The sequence below is a fragment of the Mustela putorius genome, unplaced genomic scaffold (assembly GCF_011764305.1).
Source record: "Mustela putorius furo isolate JIRA1106 unplaced genomic scaffold, ASM1176430v1.1 tig00000867_pilon_pilon_pilon, whole genome shotgun sequence".
Lineage (NCBI taxonomy): Eukaryota > Metazoa > Chordata > Mammalia > Carnivora > Mustelidae > Mustela > Mustela putorius.
The window spans coordinates 3,943,299-3,970,948 of NW_025421501.1; the positions used below are offsets into that span (position 1 = coordinate 3,943,299).

At 38.7% G+C, this 27,650-nt stretch overlaps 1 protein-coding gene across 2 annotated transcripts; it reads right to left on the minus strand.

The window, feature by feature from the left end:
- Positions 1 to 1,109: 1,109 nt before the first annotated feature.
- ASPA (aspartoacylase) lies at positions 1,110 to 27,399 on the minus strand. 2 transcript variants are annotated; one of them, XM_004782430.3, is made up of 7 exons: positions 27,310 to 27,399; positions 25,051 to 25,312; positions 20,888 to 21,083; positions 15,460 to 15,553; positions 11,286 to 11,393; positions 6,330 to 6,439; positions 1,110 to 2,592 (listed from the first exon to the last, which is right to left on the minus strand). In XM_004782430.3, the coding sequence occupies exons 2-7, from the start codon at positions 25,284 to 25,286 to the stop codon at positions 2,395 to 2,397; spliced, it is 942 nt and encodes a 313-aa protein (XP_004782487.1). In that variant the 5' UTR covers positions 25,287 to 25,312; positions 27,310 to 27,399; the 3' UTR covers positions 1,110 to 2,394. The 2 variants fall into 2 exon arrangements, with proteins under 2 accessions (XP_004782487.1, XP_004782488.1); XM_004782431.3 differs by lacking the exon at positions 27,310 to 27,399 and having other exon boundaries at positions 11,286 to 11,387; positions 25,051 to 25,450.
- Positions 27,400 to 27,650: the final 251 nt, after the last annotated feature.

Consider the following 27,650-nt stretch of genomic DNA (forward strand, 5'->3'; position numbering starts at 1 on the left):
AGCTTTCATATCAAGCTGAGAGGAAGCTACTAAAAGACTTTACAGAGAGGAATGATGAAATCTGGACATTCCTCTGTTTTTGCGATGGGGCTGCAGGCTTAAAAGGGTATGTGTTCTCCCCGCCATCCTGTGGGACACGGTAATGTCTGAAGAGTGTACAATGAAGTGAATTCCAATTGAGAGTGATGGGCATGCTGCGGGAGTGGCTGGGAGAGAAGGAAAGAAGGCCAGGACCTTGGTGGGATATGCAGACACTTCAGTAGAGAAGGGATGTTTAAGCGCACTCAGGCGACTAAACGCTACTGGGCACTTAGAGATTGCAGACACCGGCAGAGCTATCGGTAATGTCTTCGAGATGGGATGAAAGCAGAGGGGCAGAGGGGCGGGCCAGAAAGCCTTTAAGATGAAGGAAGAGGAGGAATTAGCTAGAGCGAGGGCCGACGGGGGTGAGGGGTAGAGGAAGGAGGGAGAGAATTCTGAGTGCAAGGACCCGTCTGTGTGAGGGCGGACAGGAACAGAACAGTGTGAAACGGGCTAGAACAGAGAGGACCTGAAAGACAAAGCCTCTAGAGAGGTTGTGGGGGAGAGAACAATACATCATAAAAGGCCTCTTGTATTAGGAATCTGAAGTTTTATAACTTGTTATTCTGTGTTGGGCACTGTGCTGCATACTTGTCTATATCAGCCCACTTATCCTCTATAATAATTCCGAGAGAGGGACACTATTATGATCACCCCCATTTTACAAATGCAAAAACCGAGTGCGCAGACTGTTAGAAATAATCAAAACAGAACAAAACTGAAAGTGGCTAAAACCAAACAGCACTATGCTCCAGATTTTTAAAAAATCACATTGAATTTAGGAACTCTGAATTCAGTAAATACTGAGTCAGAATAAATAAGACTTTGCATTGGTAAAATTTTATAGGTGACTAAAATTTGGTGGAAGAGTAAAAGGACTCTGGTCAACATTTACATCTGGAAAAAACTGACCCAGAAAAACTGGACTCGGACATAAAACAGAAGGCATTTTCACTGTGGGGGAAGGAAGATTGGTAAAACTTGTTATGTATGAAAGCTCGTTGATAAATTGAATTTTTACTTCAGAATTCAGAAGGAAGAGAGTTTATTTCAATACAAAATCATTTTGGCAAAGTACAAAAATATTGGTGCTGAAAAATTTAGAAACAGTTTACTTGCACTTCATAAAACACTGAATATGAAACTGAAATTGGCTTAATGGGGTTTGCTCTGGAAGAATGAGATATCTTTGTTTCCAATAATATTAGTATGATTTTGGTACATATATTTGAAACCATAAACATGGGTTCATTTGGGTCCAAATCATAGGATAAAAACTCTTTTTAACTTGGCTGTGGGGGCCTAAGAGAGGAGACAGGTGCGGTTCCTGCAGGGGCTGGAGGGAGAGGGAGAACTTTGAGGAGGAAAATCAAGAGAGGAGAGGGATTTGGGCACTTCAGTCATGGGCGCTTTCTTGAAAGAACGCATTTGATCAGAGACATGAGTTTGGGTCACATTTCCACTAGGGCCCACTGCCCTCTGCTATTTCTGTCTTCACCACCTATGCTGTAGGAGCCCAAAGACTTCCTCACGTGTTGGCTGGGGACAAACGCAAGTGCATTCCTTCAAACTGAGAAGGGACAGTTGGAGGACTATGCCTCTTCCAGATTTTCCCAAGTTGGGAAGGGATGTTAGCTTCCCAAGGGGCTTGTGAGATGTCTGGAGGAGGCTCCCCACTCCCGGAGGTCAGCGCGGAACACGCAACCATGTGAGAGCAGCGATGCAGTGTGGGGGTTACTGTCTTTCTGTGGACAGAGGTCCATTCAGTTTCTAATCAGCCCTCATTTCTTGTTCACATTTCATCTTCAAAAGAGCAATTAAAAATCTCCTATGGATATCACAACTATTGGTAAACTTTACAGATGGGATACTTAATATATTATCATTAATTCAAATGTGAAAAATTTAAAAATAGCCAAGTCTGCATCATTAGTTTCTAGTAGCATTTCTACATTACTTGAAAACACATTTAATTCTATGTTCAAATTAATAACTTTTTAAGAAAATACCCATTTCAATTTTGAAATGTGAATTTAAAGGTGCTTTTATTCAGAATCTTAAACTATCCAAGTGTAATATATAAGGAGCTATGCAGAAATAAGAAATGCACCTCTTGGAATAAGCTACCTATGCAATATGATACTTTTAAAGATACTCATCATTCATTCATTCAGAAAATTTGCCTCAATGCCCACTGTGTGCAAGGCACTGGACCTAGGTGCTACAGGTATGAAGCTGAAGAAGGCACGATCCTGCCCTTCAAGAGCTTACAGACTGGTAGAGATACTGTACACAGGGGGTTAGAAGTGATTCCTAATGTAAAGAGGAGCGAATACTCTTTGCACTGAGTGTTAGTTTGGTTGTCTTTGCGAAAGCTTCTCTTTTTTCATAATATGCAGCTTCATTTACAAACACTGGGTACACAGTATCATCTCCGCCCAACGGAATTATCTGTCCATCAAGAGTTAAAAACACAGGATCCCCAGGGTGCAGCGGTTTCCAGTCTTGATCCTCTCAGGAAACAATTAAAATAACATAAGTTACATTTGATTTTTTCCCTTGTTTTTAAAGGTTTAAGCTGGGCTCTAGACAGCTAACAGATTGCAGCACCGTATAAATAAAGAGATACCGGACAGATGTGTTAGGAAGCACACCATGGTCTCACTAAACTGAGGCCGAACCATTACTTTGGGCTGCAGTTTTAGGAGTTCGCATTTAATTTTTAGAACTGATACATATAATTAGAGTTTGCCTCAATACCAAGTTTGCCTTGAATGTTGCCAAGGAGATTTAGAGTATGAAAGGACAGAAATAACATGTGTCTCTCTAAGTGTATATTCTACCTGTTCAGCAAAATTTAGGAAATACCATTAAGACCCTTCAGTATGCTGGGCATTATACTGCTGGGGATGTGAAAATGGTACCATTGTGCCTGCCTGCGAAAGGATTCTACTTGGATGGGCTTCGAGCATAGACAGTGGGGGTGGGCTGGGCAAATCTAGGATAAGGTGAGTGTATTCCATGGTAAAAACTGAGTTATCTGAAATGTCCCACCCCAGGGATCTGGACCTCTGAGCCCTCAAATCCCAATGCTGTCACACCACAGGGACCCTAAACCAGTTCTTCCCAAACTTGAACATGTTTGCAGGTGGTGTTTGGATTTTGTTAAAATGCAGATTTGGATTCTATGGGTTTGGGGCAGAGCTCATGAGTCTGCACTTCTAACATCTCCCAGCAGCACATGCGAGTTTAGTAGAAAAGCACAATTTCATTCCCCACTGCAAACTTGCTAAATCGAAATCTTCATGTTAACAAATCTCCAGATATTTACATGCACAACATTAAAGATTGGGAAGCACTGCATTATGGCAATTTTCTCAACCACGACTGCACATTATAATCACCTGGGATGTTTACAAAATATAGATGAGGAGAAGGGCTGCCTGTACCACAGATACATAAAACTACAATTTCAAGGGTGGGGCTCAGGTGCCATTAATTTAAAAACATTTATTTCAAAATCTACAGAGAGTAAAACTTACTCATTTTTATGCACTGTTCTATGTGTTGGGATATATACAGTAGAGAGTCAGGTTAGCACAGAATGTGGAATGAAGGTGCATGATTCCATCACACCCTTCCCTCGCTGCACTATTTAGAGTTCCCTGTTGGCTGGTTTTGTTTTTCAAAGCCCCAGGTGACTCTGTAGGACAGCATGTGAAAAGCTGCTCTGGACCTGTGATTTGCAGCCAGAGATGTGCCTCTGGAACAAGTGACACAGCTGCTTTGCCACACCTGCAAGTGATGCTAAGGTCAGGCAGGGCTACCCAGACTGGAGCCAGGGGAAAATCACCTGGTGAGCCTAACTGATATCTGGTGCCCACCTTGATGAATTAAATCAGAATCTCCGAGGATGGGACCTGGGAATCAAGATTTTTCAAAGCTCCTCTACTGTGACCTAAGTTTTGTTTTGTTTAAGATTTTATTTATTTATTTGACAGAGAGAGAAAGCACTGCGGAAGCAGCAGGCAGAGGGAGAAGCAGACTCCCAACTGAGCAGGGAACCTGACATGGAACTCGATCCCAGAAGTCTGAGATCATGACCTTAGCCGAAGGCAGAGACGCTCAACCCACTGGGTCACCCAGGAACGCCTCCTGTGGTCTAAGTTTGAGAAGCACTGTGTTGATGCTTTTGTAATGGGCTCCCAGCATTTGGGGGTACACACTTGAGGTCACTCCAGTGAACATCCTGATTAAGAACCATCACTCTTAGCATAAAACCTGGACTGTGTCTCTGGCTCCAGGACCTACTGTCCTCACTGTTCACCCCCTACTCTACACTGACACTGGTCTTCCAGGTCCTCAAACACTCCAAGTTTCTTCCAGCCCCAGGGCCTTTGGACTTGTTTTTCACGTGGTTGACTTCTCATGGTCCAGGATCCAGCTTCAATGCCGTCATCTCAGAGATGGCTCTTTCAGACCATTTCATCTAATAGGAACCATCTGCTAGCCTCTATTATTCTGTTTGTTTCTTTTATAGTACTCATTACAATTTGAACTGAACTGGTTTATGTATTGTTTACTTATTCATGGTGTGTTTTCCCTTGCTTGGTATGGAAGCTCCATGGGGGACTTTGTCTATCTTGAATCTCAGGGCCCAGAATAGGCTTAGTCATTCAAATATATTTTCTGCAATAACTAATGAATCACTTTTCCTTGTAGGATACAGAGCCATCAGAGAACAACTCTAACCTTCCTTTCAACACCTACCACTAACCCTGTTTGTCTGCCTCACTTCTCGGCCTCCCCATGATGATTTTTGTACTATTCAAGGATCCCTGAGGAATAAAAGTTCTTTAAAAATTCCTGTGTTGTAGTCAGTTAGGACATCAACATCTTGGCCTCTGTTTCTGGACTTGCTATTTTTGTTATCTGTAGGACTTCCTCTTTCTCCCTCACTCTTTATTTTTCTTTCCTTTAAATCACTGCCCAAGGTTCCTTCTGCTGTCTACCTGGATCACACAAAGGCTCTCAGCACAATTTGTTCCAATTATTTGTATTTTGGGGCAGGCTACTTTTTTAAGTTGTAAGTCTGCATGACTAGTATTAGGGTCATTAAATGGGAATCTGAACTGGATCAGTGGTTCTCCACTTGATTACTCAGGCCAATAAGATCAGATTATCTGAGTGGGATCCTGGCATCATTATTTTTCAAAAGCTCTCTAGGCAATGTGTAGCCAGAGCTGAAAGCCCCACATTAGATAATCCACCAGGTCTCTTCCATCTCTGATGTCTAAGGGTGAGTAGGGTACTCACAATGGGAATGGAAGTTTTAGCTTTTTGGAATCTTTTTTCCTCCTTTTTTCTACCTTTTTCTTGCCTTTCCCAGCTTTCAACTCTCTAAAGAGCCTTTTCTTCCCCCTTAACTATGCCATAATTGATCAAGCCAGACAAGGAACAGATACTAGGGTTCTGAGGAGAGTGAAGAATGTGGCCGAAAACATTGCGAAGGAAGAAATTTGAATGCTTTGCTCTAACTTATTCAGTACGGAGTGCAGGGAGGTGGCAGCAATGTGATCAAACTGCAAAGAACATTAGTTCTAGATCTGCCACAGAGAGCTACAGACTGTGGGGAAGATCTAACTTCTGAGCCTCTGTTTTCTTTAAAAAATTTTTTTTTGAATGTAGTTGACACACAGTGTTACACTAGTTTTAGGAGCACAGCATAGTTTATACTTTATACTATGCTCACCCCAAGCGTAGCTACTATCTGTCAGAGTACAATGCTATTACAATAGCATCGACCATATTCCCTGTGTTCTGCCTTTTACCCTGTGACTTATCCATTCCATAAGTGGAAGGCTGTGTGAACCTGTTTTCTTAATTTAAAACAGATACACTGATTCCTGCCCATTGCACTTGGGCAGGAATTTCACCTTCCCTGAGAGGCCTTGCCTGACCCCTTCCTCCCTACATCATTATTCGGTTATAGCATCTGGTTATCTTGATTTCTAAACCACAGTTTAGCATTTAGTATATCTGGTTTGTAAATACCACAAAAGTATTTGTGTACCCCCAGAGCCAGCATGGATCTACTCAGTAAATATGTACTGAATGAACGTTTGACTACCCTACCTATACTGTAGGGTTTTTGAGAACAGTATGTAAAATGGTTTATAAACTATAAAGTTCTATCGGAAGGTGGAGCATCATTATTTTGAATCCTTTAAAGAAACAGCAAATGTTACCTGCAGATTAGGGTGGATAATAGCAGCAATATCTCCATTTTCATTCCTGGGATAATCAACTTTCTCCATTATTTTATAGACTTCAATAGCACATGGAGGAAATTCTTTCCCTATGGTGAAAACAATATGTATATTTGGTGACTAAAAATGCCTCTTTTTTTTTTTTTAAAGATTTTATTTATTTATTTGACAGACAGAGATCACAAGTAGGCAGGCAGGCAGAGAGTGGAGGAAGTAGGCTCCCCGCTGAGCAGGGAGCCTGATGCAGGTCTTGATCCCATGACCCTGGGATCATGACCTGAGCGGAAGGCAGAGGCTTTAACCCACTGAGCCCCCTGCCGCCGCCTAAAAATGCCTCTTGAAAAAAAAGGAAGTTAACACTTTAAGGGAACAACAACAACAACCAAAAAATGAAGACAGTTACAAGAACCTACCATTTTAGTTAAGGATATTTATAAACAACATCTGTCCAAAAGAAGTTCTCAAACTACTCCTATTGGTATATTGTCCATAAAGACACTAATGGATAGAAGTAGATGACAGGACTTGAGAAGCCAGTGTGGGAGAAAAAAGGCCTGGGATGGAAGTCAAGATACCCAGGCTTTAATCCAGCTGTGTAATCTTGAGCAAGAAACTTAACTTCTTGAGGCTCACTTTCTTCACCTGTCAGATGCAGATTTTCAATGATCTTATCTTGGAGGTTCCTTCCAGCTTTGACATTCTCTGATCCCACAACCTCAGGAGGACTTCCAGCAGGTCAGATGACTTCAGCATTGTGGCCCTTCTTTTAAATAGTACTGTGAGACACGGGGAAACAGGCAACCTGCCAACAGTGGGGTCCTCTTTCCAAAGATGCAGCAACATCAAACAGCCCAGAAACTTGGAAAAGAAGTAGTGTACACGTATACCAGGCAACCCTGAGTAAACAGGATGAAGTTTCATCCAACATAGGGCTCAGAGTGCACTATGGCTGCAACTCAAAGAAAAACCTTCTTTTGTCTTTAGAGCAGAAAGTGCAGCCAGGGTTGGAATGTGGTAACCTATGATCATTTCTGTATCAGTTAGTTTTTGCTGCTTAACACACTGCCCCAAACGCAATGGTGTCATACAAGGACCTTCAATTTAGTCATGACTCTGTGGGTTGTTTGAGCAGTTTGTCTGGTTTAGGCTGGCTTGCTGATGTGTTTGTGGCAAGCTGGCAGGTCAGCTGGGGGCTGGATGATCTAAGATGGTCTTACTCTCATGTCTGACATTCGACAGGCCTATTGGCTAGAGCTAGGGTGTCTGAGTCCTCTGCCTCATCATCTCCCATTATTTAAGAGCCTAGGCCAGGCTGATCCACATTCTGGCAAGGGGAGCAAGAGAGCACCCCAGAGGGCAAGTCCCTTTCAAATTTCTTCTGTGGCACAAAACATGTAAGATTCAGGAGGTAGGGAAATAGACTCCATTTCTTGGTAGAAGGATCTAAAAAAGCACATTGTAAGAACATGGACACAGAGAAGGAAAGAATTTGTGGCCATTTTTACAATCTACCCCACCTTTCAGGGGAAGATGGAAACTTATCAGGTGTCCTCTCTTTAAAGCAGAAGGTCCATTGGGAGTAAAGGAAAAAGTGATAGAAAATAAAGTAGCACGTTTTTGCTACTTTGAATCTCAGAGTCTGAAGGAGGCTCAAATGCCTAACTTCATCAGTGCTTGAGTATTCTCCATCTCTTTCTGGCCCACTGGTGGTCATCTTAGTCTAGCTCGGACAGCTTCACAAAGTGTGGCCAGTGTTGTTAACCAACTGAGCCACCCAGGCGTCCCTGGCCAGTGTTGTTAATTAGAAATTTATGTATGGGGCACCTGGGTGGCTCAGTGGGTTAAGCCGCTGCCTTCGGCTCGGGTCGTGATCTCAGGGTCCTGGGATCGAGTCCTGCATGGGGCTCTCTGCTCAGCAGGGAGTCTGCTTCCTCCTCTCTCTCTCTGCCTGCCTCTCTGCCTACTTGTTATCTCTCTCTGTCAAATAAATAAATAAAATCTTTAAAAGAAAAAAAAAAGAAATTTATGTATGTAGGTAACTCTATCCCCCTGATTCTACTCTGCCCTCAGTCACAGAAAACAAGTCTAATTGCTTTCCAATATAACACTTCTAAAACTCCAATATAAAGTCTTCTTTTGCTGATCTAAATATTCTTATTCACTACTCCTACATGGTCACATTCATGAGGTTCTATGTGAAGGTACTTTGTAAACTCAAGTTCTGTGTGTGTCTTGGGGATTACTCTTATTTTGGTTTTCAAACCTTTTAGCATTCTTAATTTACTCCTTGGCTAACCACTAATATGGACTCAGAATTTATTCACAGTTCCCCAAGTGGTGTTTATTCAATGCAGGAGAGAGACCATCACCTCCTGGATTTTTTTTTTTTTAACATAAAAGCAAACTTTGTTCCTGTAATGTATTTAACTTAAAGCATTTGCCTCAGACAATTGTTAAAGATTGTCAGGACTTTTTGGATCTACCTCCTGACCCCAAATATTTTCCTGAAAGCTTCCTGCCACCTTTCATTTATATATAAGCATGTCACATCTATCTTTATCCAACTTACTGACAATTTTGAGTAGCACAGGGTCAAGGACGGAGCTCTTCTGCACATTTCTAGAGATTTTTCTCTAGGTGGTTGGTTATCTCTTTGTCAGCATTCTTTGGGTAATTGTGCTCTTTCCGTGTTAGTTAAAAATCCACCAAACTAAAAAGTTATAGTGGTTTAACATTTCTGAACTGTAGAATCTTTTGCTCAAGTGAAATGTTACATGGCAGAGCAATCAGACAGTCGAACGGCTCTGGAGCAGCTGTCCTTGAACTGTCCCGGAGCGACGGGGCGGCGAGGAGACTCCCAGCCCGGGAGTAGGATTCTGTGGACTCGGATTTGGAAACCATGCTTCTTCGCTCAGGTTTGTGGCCTTCTACCTGGTACATCATTTCTCAATGTCCTGCAGTCCCACACTTATTACTGGAAGGGTGTCTTGTAAATTAGTGGTGACCTTCCCGATACCAGGTCCATTCAATGCTATTGACCCTGTCCTCAGACAAAGGTGGTAAAAATCTGATTTTCAGTCTTTATGACTTTGGAGTCAAAGGATTCCTAAGCAGAAAAGAAATTCCTGTGATTGAAGTAGGGTGCACAATCTGACATTAAGGCATTATATCCCCCACGACACTGAACTATTCTCCAGGCTTGTCACTATAATGACCAACTCCACAATAGTTTCAATTCAGCCTTCTGGAATAGTTATTTCCATAGGATTTTCTCTCTCTTTCTTTTAGGAATATTTAAAAATTAAAATTTTTTTTAAGATTTTATTTATTTATTTGACAGACAGAGATCATAAGTAGGCAGAGAGGCAGGCAGAGAGAGGGGGGTGGGAGGCAGGCACCCCGCCAAGCAGAGAGCCTGATGCAGGGCTCGATCCCAGGACCCTGGGATCATGACCTGAGCTGAAGGCAGAGGCTTTAACCCACTGAGCCACCCAGGTGCCCCAAAAGTTTTTAAAATTTTATTAAGTTTTTAAAATTTTAATTCCAGTAAAATTAATATACAGTGTTATACTAGTTTCAGGTCTCTTGGGTTTTAATTATACTTTATTTTTATATTTTAAAGAAAATCAGAGAGGGAGACAAGGCATGAGAGATTCCTGACTCCCTCCAGGAAACAAACCTAGGGCTGCAGAAGGGAGGGGAGTGAAGGGTTGGGATAACTGGTGAACACTACATTAAAAACTAATGATGTACTATATGTTTGCTAACTGAACTTAAATTAAAAAAATATTCTTTTGAAAGAAAAAAATTATTTTTAAGTAATTTTAGTAACTCATAAGACTTTTTTTGCTGCAGTTTTAGGTTTACCAAATAAATGAGCAGATAGTGGAGTTCCATATATCACCCCACCACCAGCCCCATTTAATTATTTTTTAATTACACAAATAATAAATGAATGCATCATTCACCTTGAAAACAATAAAAACAAAATTAATCTGTTTTTTTACTCCCCTCCCCAATAATCATGGTTATCAGTTTGCTGTATTTTCCTCTAGAACTTTTCCTGTGTATTAAGATATATGTGTAGGTGTATTTTAACAAGCATTTATTACTATTATTATTATTCTAAACAAATTATTATTATTCTAAACAAATTCTAAACAAATATTACTACTATTATTATTATTCTAAACAAATTCTATACTGCATGCTTTGGTCTGTAGCTTCTTTTCTATAATTGACAATATATTTTGAAGATCTTTCCACATTAGTTTATTTAATTGTTCACCAATGGATCGACATTCAGGTCATTTCTATGTTTTGCTGTTACTATGACACTGATACCTACCCTTGTGTATGTCGTATTGGGTGTGCATGTGTTTGTGTTTCTTTGAATGGAAATGCTGGATCACAGGATTTGTCTATTTTAAAAAGTGGATACTGTAAAAATTATCTCCAAAGTGCCCTTACCAATTTAAACCAGCAGGGATGAGAGCATCCTCTTTTCGTATACACTTACCAACAGTTAATATTATCAGATTTTAATAATTTTTTCACTTTAATGGGAGAAAATGGTTTCTCATTTTAATTTGCATTTTTCTGATAACTAGTAATATTAGACATCTTTTTATATGTTTACTGGACATTTTAATTAGTATTTGCTTTTTAAACTGGAAATTAGGAAATGAGGATTTTATTTGGAGAGCTTTATTTAGTAGCTGCTTTTCTTAACTGTCTACCTGGTCACTGAAGAATGGCTGAAGTGAATAACATTTTTAAAAATCATCTACTACCATGGGCATGGTAAATTTGACAATTGCTGTTTCAGTGTTCAGTGGTTAAGTCACTGTGTGCTCATTTCAGCTCCCTTTTCTGATTTCTTTACACACGCGCACACACACACTAACAAGGAAACAGTTCCTATCTCTTGCTTACCTTCATTGAAATTATGTATAAAATCAAGAGCATGTTTAAGCATTTTTCTCATTTGATCCAAAATATCCGCTCTCAGAACCCCTTGAGGCTGGGGACCAACTTCTATACCTCGGTACAAAAGGGGAAATAGTCATATTTATACAAAGAGTATTACAACACATTATAAAATTGATCATTTTAATGTATAAAGACCTATAATCCCATCATTAAAATTATTAAAAAGATAGACCATGTAGCATCATGGAAAATATTTGAGACAATGTTAGGCAAAAAATAAAAGCAGAACATCTGCATGTACATGCTATAAGCATAATGAATCAAGACTGGGAAAAAACATGGAAAAATATCAAAGAGTTATATTAGAATAGTAAAATCCTGGGGTCAATTTTCTTCAAATTTCCTTCAATGTTGTCAAAATGCTTAAATATCATAACCTAGTAAACAGAGTAGGGAAATTTATATTGACAAAATAGTAAGTGGCCACAAAGAGAAACTGTCATAGACCAAATATTTAGTTTTGACTGGAGGAAAGTCACCTATTTAAGTCACAGAACTCTAGAGCCATGGATGTAAGTCAACATGACAATCTATGTGACCCTAGAGCAACATTCTTACTTACCTTTACATAACAGCCCATCCTGACATGATAGTGCGACAGTTTTAGTTTTCCTTAGAATAAATTTGTATTTATTTTTCACTCCTAGCCAATCCAATCTTTTTTTTTTTTTTTTAAAGATCTTATTTATTTGACAGAGAGAGATCACAAGTAGGCAGAGCAGCAGGCAGGAGAGAAGGGGAAACAGGCTCCCTGCTGAGCAGAGAGCCCTATGCGGGGCTTGATCCCAGGACCCTGATATCATGACCTGAGTCAAAGTCAGAGGCTTAGCCCACTGAGACACCCAGGTGCCCCGAGTGCCAATCCAATCTTACACCAAATACCTAGTCACTTCCCTCCTGTTCCCTCCAATCCCTATAGTTATCCCTCCAACACAATTACTCCTCCAGTTCTTACCTCCTCCACTTTTAAACCATTTACCAAGTATAATATCATCCATTCTCTTCCAGATGATTCATATGTATTCATATACATTCTTTTTCACCCATTCTGTTTTCACTCACTTCTCTCATTTCTTGATTCACACAATCTTGCTATATTTGATCTACATTTTTAAAGAATTTTATTTATTTGAGAGGGAGAAGCAGGCTCCCCGCCAAGCAAGGACTCCCCCCTCTGACACCCCCATGTGGGACTTGATCCCAGAACCCTGGGATCATGACCTGAGCTGAAGGCCGAGGCTTAACCCACTGAGCCATGCAGGTGTCCCGATCAACATTTTTTATTTGTTGTGCTTAGCTTTCTTTCTTTCTTTCTTTTTTTTAAGATTTTATTTATTTATTTGAGAGAGAGACAGAGAGAGAGAGAGATATCACAATTAGGCAGCGAGGCAGGCAGAGAGAGAGAGGGGGAAGCATGCTCCCCACTGAGCAGAGACCAGATGTGGAGCTCTATCCCTGGACCCTGAGCTCATGACCTGAGTCGAAAGCAGAGGCTTAACCCACTGAGCCACCCAGGCGCCCCTATGCTTAGCTTCCTTGTATACACGTTTGGACATATATTTAAGTATGTGGTATAAGTGTGGCCAAGGTAAGCATCTTGTGTATAAATGATTTGTACAGATGTATGAAAACATGTTCAAGGACATGTCTACATCTGTGCTATTGAAGACATTGTTGGCTGCCCATCCAAAAGCCATTCTACCTCCTTCCATTAACAGAGTCCTAATTTTGGTTGGGTGTCCAATCTTCCAGGTAAGGGAACTTTTCTCCAGCTCAGGTGTAAATGTGGAATAATATAACTCATTAGAGTACTCCCATTACCCTAGTGACTGATTTAAGAATGGATATGTGACCCAGTTCTAACCAAGTGATTATAATAGAAGGTCTGCAGGGGAGTTCCTAAGAATTTTCTTTCACTCACTAGATATTACCTTGTTGGCATATGATGCTTAAAATTACAGTGGACATCTTGTGGCCATGGGGCTGCTAAAAAAATGCTAACAATGATAGACTTCTTAGTCTAGAAGAACCTAGCCCCTCATGATGCTGTTGAGCTGTTACATAAAATAATACATTTATCTTATTGCTTAAGCCATTTGAGCTTCTTGCAGCCAAAAAATATTCTACATTTCCTTGTTCTGGGGGAGATGGGGGGAGATGGAAGGTGTGGTGTGGGACAGTCCTATGTGGAGAGAAGATACGATGGTTAGGAGTGGGTATTTGACCCAGAAGTCAGTTATTGACAGTTTTTTCCCTTTCTGATTTTGAGTGGAAGATAATAGGGCAGCCTTATTTTCTAAACCAGCAATTAACCTTGGCACAAGATCCTGTGTCAGAGAAGAATGTTTAGATTTGTAGAAAACGGCCATGGCATAGTCCTAAGTGGAGCTGAAGAAGTAATGGTCATAAAATTAAATCTTCTGAGTCTCTAATGAGGCCATGGTCGACCTGGGACAGTTAGTAGAAAATTCTGTTTAATTTCTCTTCTGTGTGTGTGCGTGCGTGCACGCATGCCCATGCACACATGATAGGCAGAGATACAGACAAAAATGAAGAAGATTCTAGGAATGAGCTTAAGGCTGGCTGAAGCAAACGGCTTTTTTCTGGAATAAAGTTTATCTGGAATCATCCTGCCATTTTTTAGGTGCCTTGGCAAAAGAATGCAAAAGGAGTCCTTGTAGAAGGTCAATAGAAGCTAAAGCAAATTTCTATGAGCAGAAGTTATAGGTGTATTATAAAATGTTGAGGGGCACCTGGGTGGCTCAGTCAGTTAAGGGGCTGCCTTCAGCTCAAGTCACGAACCCAGGATCCTGGGATCGAGCCCCCACATCTGGCTCCCAGCTCAGCGGGGAGTCTGCTTCTCCTCTCCTTCTCTCTCTCCCCCCTTGCTTATGATCTTCCCCCCAATAAATAAATAAATAAAATCTTAGAAAAAATAAAATAAAATGTTGAGTTTCAGATAGTTTTTCCTCTGATCTTAAGTGGTTTTTTTTCCCCCTCAATGTGTGGATGACATAAAAATATTCCAAATAGCAAAATTGCAGGGAGAACATACGGTATTTCTAACTATTTATGATGATCTTAATACTCTGTCATATTAAAATGTTTGAAAGATTTGGTTTTATTTTTTAGGACCAAACATACTGGTAGATATTTGTTCTAGCTAAGAACAGCATTGGCCCACAAACATCACAAACCAGGACTGCTTTTTCAAAGTGTGGAAATCTTTTGATTTATTTGGTGTCCTAGAGAAATAGGCTCTCTATCCTTTATTGTTAAGCATTTTGTTTGTTTCAAATAATTACCTATACTTGGATACTGAGCCTGCCCCAGGAGATCCCTGATTTTACACCAAATTATCAACAACTGAATAACGAGGATGACTTTAAATTTGCTTATATTGTTTGACAACTTGTTTTTAAGTTAAATTACTCTTGTTTAAAACCATCTGAGAACTAACAAAAAAGGATTTTAAGTTGTGATAGCAATTTTAAAGATTGCAGTATATCTGCAAACAACTACGTTAGTAGGTCACTCAGGAAGAGAGTTGAATACAGAAAAAAGAGACTGAGTATGCAAACCTCCATGTTGGAAATTGCTAGAAGGCAAAGATGAATTCACAGCCAAGTAACATTAAGGTCAAACAAATGAATGGATAGCAAACAGTTTATGGGAGACATGAATGCAAAGCAGGTGCTAAGAAGAATGTTGACACAAGATTTTTCATGGGTCTTTTGTGTTTCTGCATGTCTTCCCAGCAAGACACTGACTGCCCTGGTTCCAGATTATTTTTTAAGAATGTTTGCATAGTGAACAGTCCTGGAAAATGGGGATGATCTCTTTCTAGGGACAAAAGGTAGGCATGTTTACTGCTCATTATAAAAGACTCAAGTTCCTTCAGCTCACTGTTTCTCTCCTGGAATGCAGAAAGCTGCTCAATGAAATTGAAGAAATTTGATATAATTAGAGCCTGCCTGGAGTTAGTTTGCTTATTAACTCATAGTTATAAGCCATAATAATTATCAAGATAGCTATAAATATTCTTAAAAAATAATTTTCTCAGAGTTTCACCTAGGATACATTTTGTGCAGTTGTGACAATGGAAAATATGACTTACCAACAGGATACTTGGCTATAGAACGAGTGGTTGCATATTTGAGGGAAGGATGTTCAATAAGATAAACATAGCAGGGTAATGGAGCCAAAGAAGACTGAAAAGAAATTAAAACATCTTTCTTATTACGCAAAGACCATTTGCTTTGTTCTTTCCACTGGAGAGTCAATAATGCCTTCAATATGTTTTACCACATCAGCTAAGATTAGCAAGACAGCTTTATGGAATACTCTAAGATTCAGTGTTATTATTGTAACTTGAAAACACACCAATGAATTACATATAAAATTGAATCCTGCATAGCTTTCTGGGTAGAAGGTACATTAAACAATTCTCGAGGACTGTGATCCAAGTACAGGAAATAATTTTTCCTTCTGGATGGATTTGGTTATTTTTGTTTTCACTGCTGGCTACAGTTACTATTTATTTATTTATTTTAAAAATTTTTTAAAAAATTTATTTTCAGCATAACCGTATTCATTGTTTTTGCACCACACCCAGTGCTCCATGCAATCCGTGCCCTCTCTAATACCCACCACCTGGTTCCCCCAACCTCCCACCCCCCACCCCTTCAAAACTCTCAGATTGTTTTTCAGAGTCCATAGTCTCTCATGGTTCACCTCCCCTTTCAATTTCCCTCAACTCCCTTCTCCTCTCTAACTCCCCTTGTCCTCCAGGCTATTTGTTATGCTCCACAAATAAGTGAAACCATATGATAATTGACTCTCTCTGCTTGACTTATTTCACTCAGCATAGTCTCTTCCAGTCCTGTCCATGTTGCTACAAAAGTTGGGTATTCATCCTTTCTGATGGAGGCATAATTCTCCGTAGTGTATATGGACCACATCTTCCTTATCCATTCGTCCGCTGAAGGGCATCTTGGTTCTTTCCACAGTTTGGCGACCGTGGCCATTGCTGCTATAAACATTGGGGTACAGATGGCCCTTCTTTTCACGACATCTGTATCTTTGGGGTAAATACCCAGGAGTGCAATTGCAGGGTCATAGGGAAGCTCTATTTTTAATTTCTTGAGGAATCTCCACACTGTTCTCCAAAGAGGCTGCACCAACTTGCATTCCCACCAACAGTGGAAGAGGGTTCCCCATTCTCCACATCCCCTCCAACACATGTTGTTTCCTTCTTGCTAATTTTGGCCATTATAAGTGGTGTAAGGTGGTATCTCAATGTGGTTTAAATTTGAATCTCCCTGAGGGCTAGTGATGATGAACATTTTTTCATGTGTCTGATAGCCATTTGTATGTCTTCATTGGAGAAGTGTCTGTTCATATCTTCTGCCCATTTTTTGATATGACTGTCTGTTTTGTGTATGTTGAGTTTGAGGAGTTCATTATAGATCCTGGATATCAACCTTTAGTCTGTACTGTCATTTGCAAATATCTTCTCCCATTCCGTGGGTTGCCTCTTTGTTTTGTTGACTGTTTCCCTTGCTGTGCAGAAGCTTTTGATTTTGATGAAGTCCCCAAAATTCATTTTCGCTTTTGTTTCCTTTGCCTTTGGAGACACATCTTGAAAGAAGTTGCTGTGGCTGCTATCGAAGAGGTTACTGCCTATGTTATCCTCTAGGATTCTGATGGATTCCTGTCTCACATTGAGGTCTTTTATCCATTTCAAGTTTATCTTTGTGTACAGTGTAAGAGAATGGTATGGGCTCTCTACTCTGTTCCACTGGTCTATGTGTCTGTTTTTATGCCAGTACCATGCTGTCTTGGTGATCACAGCTTTGTAGTAAAGCTTGAAATCAGGTAACATGATGCCCCCAGTTTTATTTTTGTTTTTCAACATTTCCTTAGCGATTAGGGATCTCTTTTGATTCCATACAAATTTTTGGATTATTTGCTCCAGCTCTTTGAAAAATACTGGTGGAATTTTGATTGGAATGGCATTAAAAGTATAGATTGCTCTAGGCAGTATATACATTTTAACAATGTTTATTCTTCCGATCCAAGAGCATGGAATGGTCTTCCATCTTTTTGTGTCTTCTTCAATTTCTTTCATGAGTGTTCTGTAGTTCCTTGAGTACAGATCCTTTACCTCTTTGGTTAGGTTTATTCCCAGGTATCTTATGGTTCTTGGTGCTATAGTAAATTGAATCGATGCTCTAATTTCCCTTTCTGTATTTTCATTGTTAGTGTATAAGAAAGCCGCTGATTTCTGTACATTGACTTTGGATCCTGCCATGTTGTTGAATTGTTGTATGAGTTCTAGTAGTTTGGGGTGGAGTATTTTGGGTTTTCCATATAAAGAATCATGTCATCTGCGAAGAGAGAGAGTTTGACTTCTTCATTGCCAATTTGGATACCTTTTATTTCTCTTTGCTGTCTGATTGCTGTTGCTAGGACTTCTAATACTATGTTGAACAAGAGTGGTGAAAGTGGGCATCCTTGTCTTGTTCCTGATCTCAACGGGAAGGCTGCAAGCTTTTTCCCATTGAGGATGATATTTGCTGTGGGTCTTTCATAGATAGATTGTATGAAGTTCAGGAATGTTCCCTCTATCCTTATACTTTGAAGCGTTTTAATCAGGAATGGATGCTGGATTTTGTCAAATGCTTTTTCTGCATCAATTGAGAGGACCATGTGGTTCTTCTCTCTTCTCATATTAATTTGTTCTATCACATTGATTGATTTGTGAATGTTGAACCATCCTTGTAGCCCAGGAATGAATCCCACCTGATCATGGTGGATAATCTTTTTAATGCGCTGTTGGATCCTGTTTGCTAGGATCTTGTTGAGAATCTTAGCATCCATATTCATCAGTGATATTGGTCTGACATTCTTTTTGGTAGGGTCCTTGCCTGGTTTGGGGATCAAGGTAATGCTGGCTTCATAGAAAGAGTCTGGAAATTTTCCTTCTGCTTCAATTTTTTGAAACAGCTTCAGGAGAATAGGTGTTATTTTTTCTTGAAAGTTTGGTAGAATTCCCCAGGGAATCCATCAGGTCCTGGGCTCTTGTTTTTTGGGAGGTTTTTGATCACTGCTTCAATCTTGTTACTAAATATCGGTCTATTCAGGTTGTCAATTTCTTCCTGGTTCAATTTTGGGAGTTTATAGTTTTTCAGGAATGCATCCATTTCATCTAGGTTGCTTAGCTTATTGGCATATAACTGTTGATAATAACGTCTGATGATTGCTTCTACTTCCTTGGTGTTAGTTGTGATCTCTCCCTTTTCATTCATAATTTTATGAATTTGGGATTTGTCTCTTTTCTTTTGGATTAGTGTGGCCAATGGTCAACTGATATAAAAAGACTGAGATTATTCCCTGCACATTCTCAGATCACAATGCTTTGAAACTTGAGCTCAATCACAAGGAAAAGTTCGGAAGGAACTCAAACACCTGGAAGCTAAAGACCACCTTGTTTAAGAATGCTTGGATCAACCAGGAGATCAAAGAAGAACTTAAACAATTCATGAAAACCAATGAGAATGAAGACACTTCAGTCCAAAACCGATGGGATACAGCAAAAGCGGTCCTAAGGGGGAAACACATAGCCACCCAAGCCTCCCTCAAAGAAATTGAAAAATCCCAAACACACCAGCTGTCTCTACATCTTAAAGAACTGGAGAATCAACAACAAATCAAAGCAACTCCACACATAAGAAGGGAAATAATCAAGATTAGAGCTGACATCAATGAGGTAGAAAGCAGAGATACAGTAGAACATACCAATGAAACTAGAAGCTGTTTTTTTGAAAGAATCAATAAGATCGATCAACCATTGGCTACAGTTACTATTTAGCTTTGTATTGATCACATAATGAATTCTGTTTCCACCCCTACAGTCCAGGTCTGTGTAGATGTTGGGTGACTTCCCCCACCTCCACTTATCTGAGTGAGAATTCAAGAAATTCCTCCAGGTTTTGATGACAATGTCAGCCATGCTGCTTCTACACTTGGCAACCAGAGCATTCGACTCTCCCTTCAATAAGCATTAAAGAATTGCTCCATTATGATCTCCATCCAGAACTACTATCTACTTATTATCAAAAACTCAAGGGAAATGAAAATAACAGTTATTCTTTACTGTATGCTAGGTTTGAGGGTAAATGCTTTAAATACTTAAAGACTTCTCATTTAAGGCTTTAACAGCTATATGGGTAAGTGTTGCTGTCATGCCCATTTTATACAACAAGGAAAGTACAGTTTTGGGAGTGGGGTATCTTGTCCAAGGTTAGTGAGTAAGAAAGCAAGGATTATAAACTTAGGTTCTGGGGCGCCTGGGTGGCTCAGTGGGTTAAAGCCTCTGCCTTTGGCTCTGGTCATGATCCCAGGGTCCTAGGATCGAGCCCCGCACTGGGCTCTCTGCTGAGCAGAGAGCCTGCTTTCTTCTCTCTCTCTCTGCCTGCCTCTCTGCCTGCTTGTGATCTCTATCTGTCAAAAAAAAAAAAAAAAAGACACTTATAAACCTAGGTTCTCCTGGCTCTGTGCGTCAAACTCTTTCGCTAGATCATACTAGCACTCTGGAAGGAAGAGTACCCATTACACAGAGAGTTTATTATTAGAGGTTATTATTTGTGGTGTTGCTGTGGTTTAGCAATTCTCTAGCTATAGGCACTGAATTGCTGAATTTTTCATCCTGTAAATTTCTGAGCCTTAAAATGATTAACTTTAAGTAAAACTCTGAAATTTGGGATAGGGTTATCTGAGTAGATTCCCTAAAGAACACTGAATCCCAGAGCCCTCTTGGTCTGTTAGAATCAACTGCTCTGGGACAGCAAGGATAGGGTAGACTGAGGAGCATATGAAAGGTTCAATGGTGCTACTTGCCTTGTAAACTGGTAATTTTCTTCCTCAAGATCTGGCATCGACTTTTCCTGGTTATTAAACTAATAACTAGGAAGTTACAGTAAAACTAAGAAAGATAGGTTTTATTAAAGGAATTAAAGAATTATTAACTGAAAGGGCTACAGGGTTGACAAAAAAAATGATTAACTTTATCAAGTACTAGAAGAACAGATGTGTGCTGGCGTATCTGAATCAAATGCAGACAAAGGCAGAAATAAAAAGAGCCACTCCTTTTAACACTGACCTTTAGTCAACATTAAATGACTATTTCTTGAGCTTCCTAAAACTGGAATTGAACTACTTCAACCACACCAATTTAAACGTTGGTATTAATTTTACCAAATAGCCTATGACTTGGTGGCTGTCTGGATAAAAGATTTATAATTTTACAGACACATGTATCTACAATGGTCTCATTATTTTATTCACTGTATTTATTATTTTACTCATTTCCTCACTTTTTGTCCTGCTTGTCAACACTGTCTCTATTCTAGTGTCCTTCTCATTCCCTCCTCTCTCTTGGACACTCCCTCATCTCCTGATCCTTTTCTGGTTGTCTTATACCTATAACTGGCTTAAAAGTACAGGAACTATACTAACATATAAATTAATAACATTGACATTACCTTAATATAATGAAACATCTGAATTAAAAAGTCATTTCTGGAATCTTCAAGAATAAGAGTGCATCCCATGTTAGACGTAGTGTTGTGAAGGTCAAAAATAATGTCATAGGAATCTTCATTGTCTTTTGGGCCAAACAAATGATTTATTTCTTGAGCCCTTCTCACTTCATATGGCAAATCCTTTGACATTGTTTTGCTGTTATTAGCAGAAAGAAAAAGATTAACATTATCTGTGGCCAAGATAACATAAATATCTAATAAGAACATAGTGTATAAGGAAACAGTTGCCAAACCTTTAATATGAAAAAATCTGTAAGGGAAGTGGAACTTATCTGAAAACTTCATAAATAAAAAAGTTCCTTTTTTTTCTCCATTTGATTTTATGTAATGGTGCACTGGTCTGCTCACAAATAATAGTTGATTTATGTGGCTGATCCCAGAAAAGACATTTCAAATAGAATTTACCATCTGACTTCAATGTTGAACAAAATTTATTCATTAATTTAATCAACAGTTTTTAAAAAGTTATGTGCACTGGGCTATTTTATGGCGCTACACCATCAAACACACATTAAATTTCTTCTTCCTCTCACTGATTTTCTAGTGCATGAAATAGTCAAACTTAGGTGATCATGTTATCTAATTAGGGATAGAGATCAGGGAACCACTAGTGGTCTACGGCAAGCTTGACAACATCTGTTAAGCTCTAAGAAAATGCAAAATTTTGCAGGTATATGCATATATATGTTTTTTTCTGGGATGAGTTTTTATTGAATTCTCAAATGAGTATCTCCTCTTACTCTTTAGGATACTTTTTCTTTCTTACTGTACAGGATGATAAGTTTATTATTCCTCATTAAACAATGATTTAATTCAACCGCTTCTCTGTAATTCCATCTATTTCTGTTCCCTGACTATTTTTGTTGGTATCATCAAGGGACCTACAGTTTGAACCTGGGTAATTTCTGCCTGAAATATAATCAAGCAGTCAAAAACGAAGCAGCCATTTTTGACCATAAACCAAAACTATGAGGACAAAAGCTTTATAGTAAGGATGGTACAGTGGGAAGACAGAAGAGACCTGTGACACTAATGATATTATTGAGCTACTGCAACCATTGCTGGACTGCCCACCTCTTCACTTATTTGTGAAAAAGAAAACATTTATTTAAGCCACTGTTTTCAGGTTTTTATATGCAACCAAACAAAGTTCCTGATGGATAGAGAAGCATTTTATTTTTTTTTTTAAGATTTATTTATTTATTTTAGGGAGGAGGAGCAGAGGAAGAGGGAAAAAGAGAATCTCAAGCAGACTTTCCTCTGAGCATGGAGCCGGACGTGGGGATTTATCCCAGAACGCTAAGATCATGACCTAAGCTTCAATCAAGAGTCAGTCACTCAACAATTAAGCCACCCAGATATGTATTTTAAAAGTTAATTCAGAGAACAACACTGCGAGTTTCCTCTACCCCCAACTGATTTGCTTCTAATTCTCCCTCAGGTGAATAATTGGCATCACTAGCCGCCCAGTTGCTCAGAGCTGAGGACTGGAGTCTTAAAAGACAATGGACACTGCGTTTTCACGGCTGGGGTCCAGGTCTCATAGGAGGAGTCCCAAGGGATGAAGCTGAAACAATACGCAGGGGAAAGCTCCAAAAAGGCACAGCAACAATACTAAGTTACTTAAATCTTTGCTGGATAGGAGATTTTTGAAGAATTTTCAGCTGAGGACAGACATGATAAGATTTGCTGGTCGGGGGGCACCTGGGTGGCTCAGTGGGTTAAAGCCTCTGCCTTCAGCTCAGGTCATGATCCCAGGGTCCTGGGATCGAGCCCTACATCAGGCTCTCTGCTCATCGGGGAGCCTGCTTCCTCCTCTCTCTCTCTGCCTGCCTCTCTGCCTACTTGTGATCTCTGTCTGTTAAATAAATAAAATCTTTAAAAAAACAAAAAAGATCTGCCAGTCAGGTTGATCCCTATGAGTGAATAGCAGGAAGGACTGGAGTAGGGCTAGATGCTGAGATTCTTTACGAGGCTACTTTCACTGTCCACAGAAGAAATAAACCAAGGAATTGAGAATGCAGAGGAAGATTGGATTTGCATAATATTCAATACTTGAATAAATGGGAAGATTTAGTGACTTAGTAGACATGGGGCTTGAGGAACAGGGAAGGTTCCAAGTTGTTTTCCATAAGGGATTTGGTGGGGACTGGTGACATCAATGAGAGGGTAAATACAGGAAAAGAAACAGATTTGGGAGCGGGAAGACTGGAGAATGTAATTAGCTTATCTATAAGTTTTATAACCACCCTGACAGAGAACTGTCTAGCCTTTGAAGAGTATTCAAGTATAAGAACTAGAAAATGAATTTAATTTAAAAGACTGCTCTCATTGAAAATGTATACTATCGAGTGGTCATAAGAAGAAGACTCACCCCTGTTCATTTCAGAGTTATTTAAGAAGTTAACATTTGAGAAATTGCCTAAATGAGTTATTCTTCAACAAATTCTTTTTTTTTTTAAATATTTTGTTTTTATTCATTTGACAGAGAGAAAGATATCAGGCAGAGAGGCAGGCAGAGAGAGCAGGGGAAGAAGGCTCTCCATTGAGCAAAGAGCCCAATGTGGGGCTTGATCCCAGGACCCTGGGATCATGACCTGAGCCAAAGGCAGAGGCTTAACCCACTGAGCCACTCAGGTGCCCCTCTTCAACAAATTCTTATAAGAGTTAGTTAAAAGCTATTTTAGGTGACTAGATAAACCTTAATTGTATCAACATAAGCTCAATCATGAAGATAAAGTATTCCTGAAATTAAAATATATGCCAGTAAAAAATATTATTTGATTCACAGAACATAACTAATTATAATTTTCCCTAGAAAATATCTATTTCTTGGGGCTCCTGGGTGGCTCAGTTGGTTAAGCAGTTGCCTTTGGCTCAGATCATGATCCCAGGGTCCTGGGATCGAGCCCCACACTGGGTTCCCTCCTCAGCAGAGAGCCTGCTTCTCCCTCTCCCTGCTGCTCTGCCTACTTGTGCTATCTCTTTGTCAAATAAATTAAAAAAAAAACCTTTAAAAAAAGAAAATATCTATTTCATAAAGTGAGGCATACTTGAACTAAAAGTCACAACCATCTTTTGATTGGCTGTGAGATTAAATTTAAGAAACTCTAAACTGAATTTAGTCTTTATTAGAAAATGAGTACATAAATCAGTGCTGTATTTGTTGTTCCTTTGCATGTCTTCTATCTTAGTAGTCTTCCTACTTGATGTTGGCAAAAACTGTTTTGTACATAGTTTTGTACTCCTACGGTATCTGGCACAGTGCCCCATAAAGAGTAGGTGTTTAATAATATTTTTAGGTAAATAAAAGTGATAAGAGGCAAATAATACTTAGAGGCTTATATATCTATATCTACACTAGGACCTACAAAGATGTAAACAAAGGCAAAATACTTATTATTTATATTATGTATCATAACGAATACCTAGAGTATTATTATTGTATATTGTGTGCAATGTATTATAAGCCAGTTGCAATTTAAATCCAGAACATGCAGGTGAAGTATCTTTAACTCTCAGTGATCCTCCACTGAAGCCAGTACATCTACTCATTTCACAGCGTGGCCTGATCTTTTTTTTTTGATGATGGGCATTTATTCACATTTTTCATTAAATATTAATTGAAATGTTACAATATTCTTGACTAGAACTTTATGTACTACCATAAACATAGTGGTATAAACACATAGTGGCGAACCACCTAGAAAACTAACAAATATGTATGCAAGTGTAGTGGCCAAACACTAATAAATTTTAAGACCATTAAATCTGTTTCTTTAAAGATATGGCTTAAAAATAAAAACCATTGTTATTTTTTGTCTCAGTCTTTACAGAATGCATTTAAAAAGAAAATCAGTTAAGAACAGCCTGATGCTTTCAAAAGTTTATAAGAGAGCATGTGAATGCCCAGTTTAGGTCACAGAGAAATTCATAGTATAGTATGATTAAAAGTGAAAGTGATCTTATTCATAACAGCAATTATATGTACGGATTTGTATATCATGTGCTACACATATATATTCTCTCACATGTACCACTTTTCATACACACACACACACCCATACATGTTCCCATGCATACAACACAAAATACAGTCTTACCCAAGATTTTCAGGGTCAAAAACTCGATTCAGGTCACAGTCAACATATCTGGTACATTTCTTCACTGCTCTTGGGTTGGTAATAAATGGTTTTACTTCCAGCCCTGTTCTCTGAATCTCAGTGCCATTCTCCAGCCAGTGCTTGACTAGAAATACTCCTGTTAACTCATTCCCATGAGTTCCTCCAAAGATAGCAACCTTTTTTATAGGATCTTTAGTAACATGACAAGAAGTCATGTTTATCAAGTAGTTTTATCTGATTTCTGCAATTCAGAAAAGAGGAGATCAAATAAAACTTAATTTCTTAAGAAAAGTTTAGAAATTTAAATTTTAAATGAGACTTTAACCAAAGTGCAAAGTGCAGAGTTCTCCTGAGTGGAGTATAATTTAATATTCTGTTACAAGTTCAGAGCCCTGTTTATTGTAGGGACACTCCCTTCTTTAGCCCTGCCCTTTACCATATTTGGATTAAAATATGCAGAGATTAACTAGACACAACTGTTTAACATCTGACTCCCTCACATGGTCAGTCAATCTAAATGCAATAATAAATTAGAATCTCATACCAATACAAAAATTCTGTTTTTCTTTTAGCTAGAAGGTCACCTATTGGTGCTTCTACAATTACTTGTGATAGTAAAAATAGTTTATATTTTTCTAATTCTTAAAAATATGAAGAATTTAAAAATATATATAAAAAAGAAGTGGTTCATAATATGCATGCTATTATTTGATATTTATGTTTCCACTCACATTTGAAAACATTTCTACTCTGAAATAAGTTTAAATCCATTTCATCATCGGAGGACATTTGAATCTCACTTCCAAAAACAGCCAAAGACAGATCCTAAGAGACCTTCTCCTCTACTGAAATAGTATTCTTTCAGTAGCTTTTTCATGGTCAGAGACAACAAGAACCTAATAAATGATCCCTGGGACTTAGAAAGCTACTTTAAAATATGCTTTTATTTCTTTCTGATTGAGCTTTTGATAATTCCATCAATTTCTTTAGGAATCATCCTCATTTTTTGCCTTAATTCTAAAGGAAAAGCAACTGGGGGTAATTTTCAAGTCTTTGTAATGCTTGAAAATGTCTTGGTGGCATGTTATATATACTAACTAAATTAGGAGTTTATTGTAATACACAGTCTAACTTACTGGCAGCACAGACTTTTCATTGGAATGTGTTACTCAATAGGCGGCCTTATTAGGGGAAACTATCCAGAATACTAAGATGATTACATTCCTTTGGAAAAATGACTCTGTACCAAATCAGATTTGATTTCATGTTCAATCATCCAGAAAGGCAAATACGTTCAAGTACTGGAAATATTATGTACTGGTAATGCCACATTGTTTGATAGGAGTACAACAAGAGAAATTCATTACAACCAAAGAAAAGTTTGATTTATAATGAAATTTCCCACATGTTATCTCAGTTTATTCATATATTCACTTTTCAAGATAGGGTGGGTGAAGTATTGACATTCCCATTGCAGTGTTAAAGGAAAAGTCCCTCAGCTACCAGGAGAAAATCGAGCTGGGACCCAAGTTTTCTGATTGTAAGCCCAGTGTTTTTTTACAGAACAGGGTGCTTCCTGTTATTTTTGGACTTTCCCAAAGTTCTAATTTTGTTCTTTTGGAATTCACATAAGCAGTTACTACAGTGTGCTCAGGAAACAACAAGCATATAAACAAAACACATGTTGGAGAACATAAAATGTGACTGTTTCATAATATTTAATAAACTAATACCTATGTTCTTCCTTTAAAAAATTGTAATACAGAGCTAGAGAAAGCAAAATAATGAAATCCAAATTTACACATTAAAATTACCATTCTAACCTAAGAAAATGCCTCTGTAGCCTTTAATTTTCTATCCACATCAACTTACACAGAACACTTCAGTGTAGAGATTCTGAAAACAAGCCTAAATGTTAACAAATGATAGTTGTATTGTTTACTTTTGTTTTAAGCGTTGTAACTATGGTGAATTATTAACACTTGGTTATGTTTTTCTTTCTTTTCTGCTGATTGTGGTTAGTTCTGTCCTTTGCCCTAGTCTCTCTGGAAATGCTGCCTTGGTTATTTACTCGTAGCTGGCACAAATGACTGGCATTTCGAGGCTTGTTTTATGGAATTTTAACAGATCAACACTTTGAAGCACATTTAACGTTCACAAATGAAGTTTCCGTTACATGTCAAAATGAATAACTTTTTTGAGAGTTAAAAAATTACAGCAATTCCGTCCTATACTTACCTTGTTTATTGTGTACAGTTCGTCTTCTGCGGAAAGCTTTATTAGAAAAAAAGGAGAGCATTTCCTTAGAACTAGAGCAACAGAGGCTTTTCATACTCTTATACCAAGTTAACTTCCGAAAGATTTTTAACTCCCTGTTTCCCAAAGCACACCCAATTTTTGAACTCTACAATTTAAAAATTTTTATTAGTCTAATTCTTTTTTGAAAATTCAAAGAACTGATGATATACAAAGTGGAACCCTTTCTAGTTATCACCATTTCACTATTAGGTTGAATATGTAATGTTCGGAAGTATTTAAAAGAATAAGCCTAGTAATTTCCAGCACTACAAATGTTTTGT

Excerpts from the sequence above, each read along its gene's own strand:
- ASPA (XM_004782430.3), bottom strand. The coding sequence starts at position 25,286 with ATGACTTCTTGTCATGTTACTAAAGATCCTATAAAAAAGGTTGCTATC. Across the intron at positions 15,554-20,887 it reads AGATGTTTCATTATATTAAG|TCTTCTTTGGCTCCATTACC; the intron begins GTAATGTCAATG and ends ATTTCTTTTCAG. Across the intron at positions 2,593-6,329 it reads TTATCCACCCTAATCTGCAG|GATCAAGACTGGAAACCGCT; the intron begins GTAACATTTGCT and ends GTTTCCTGAGAG.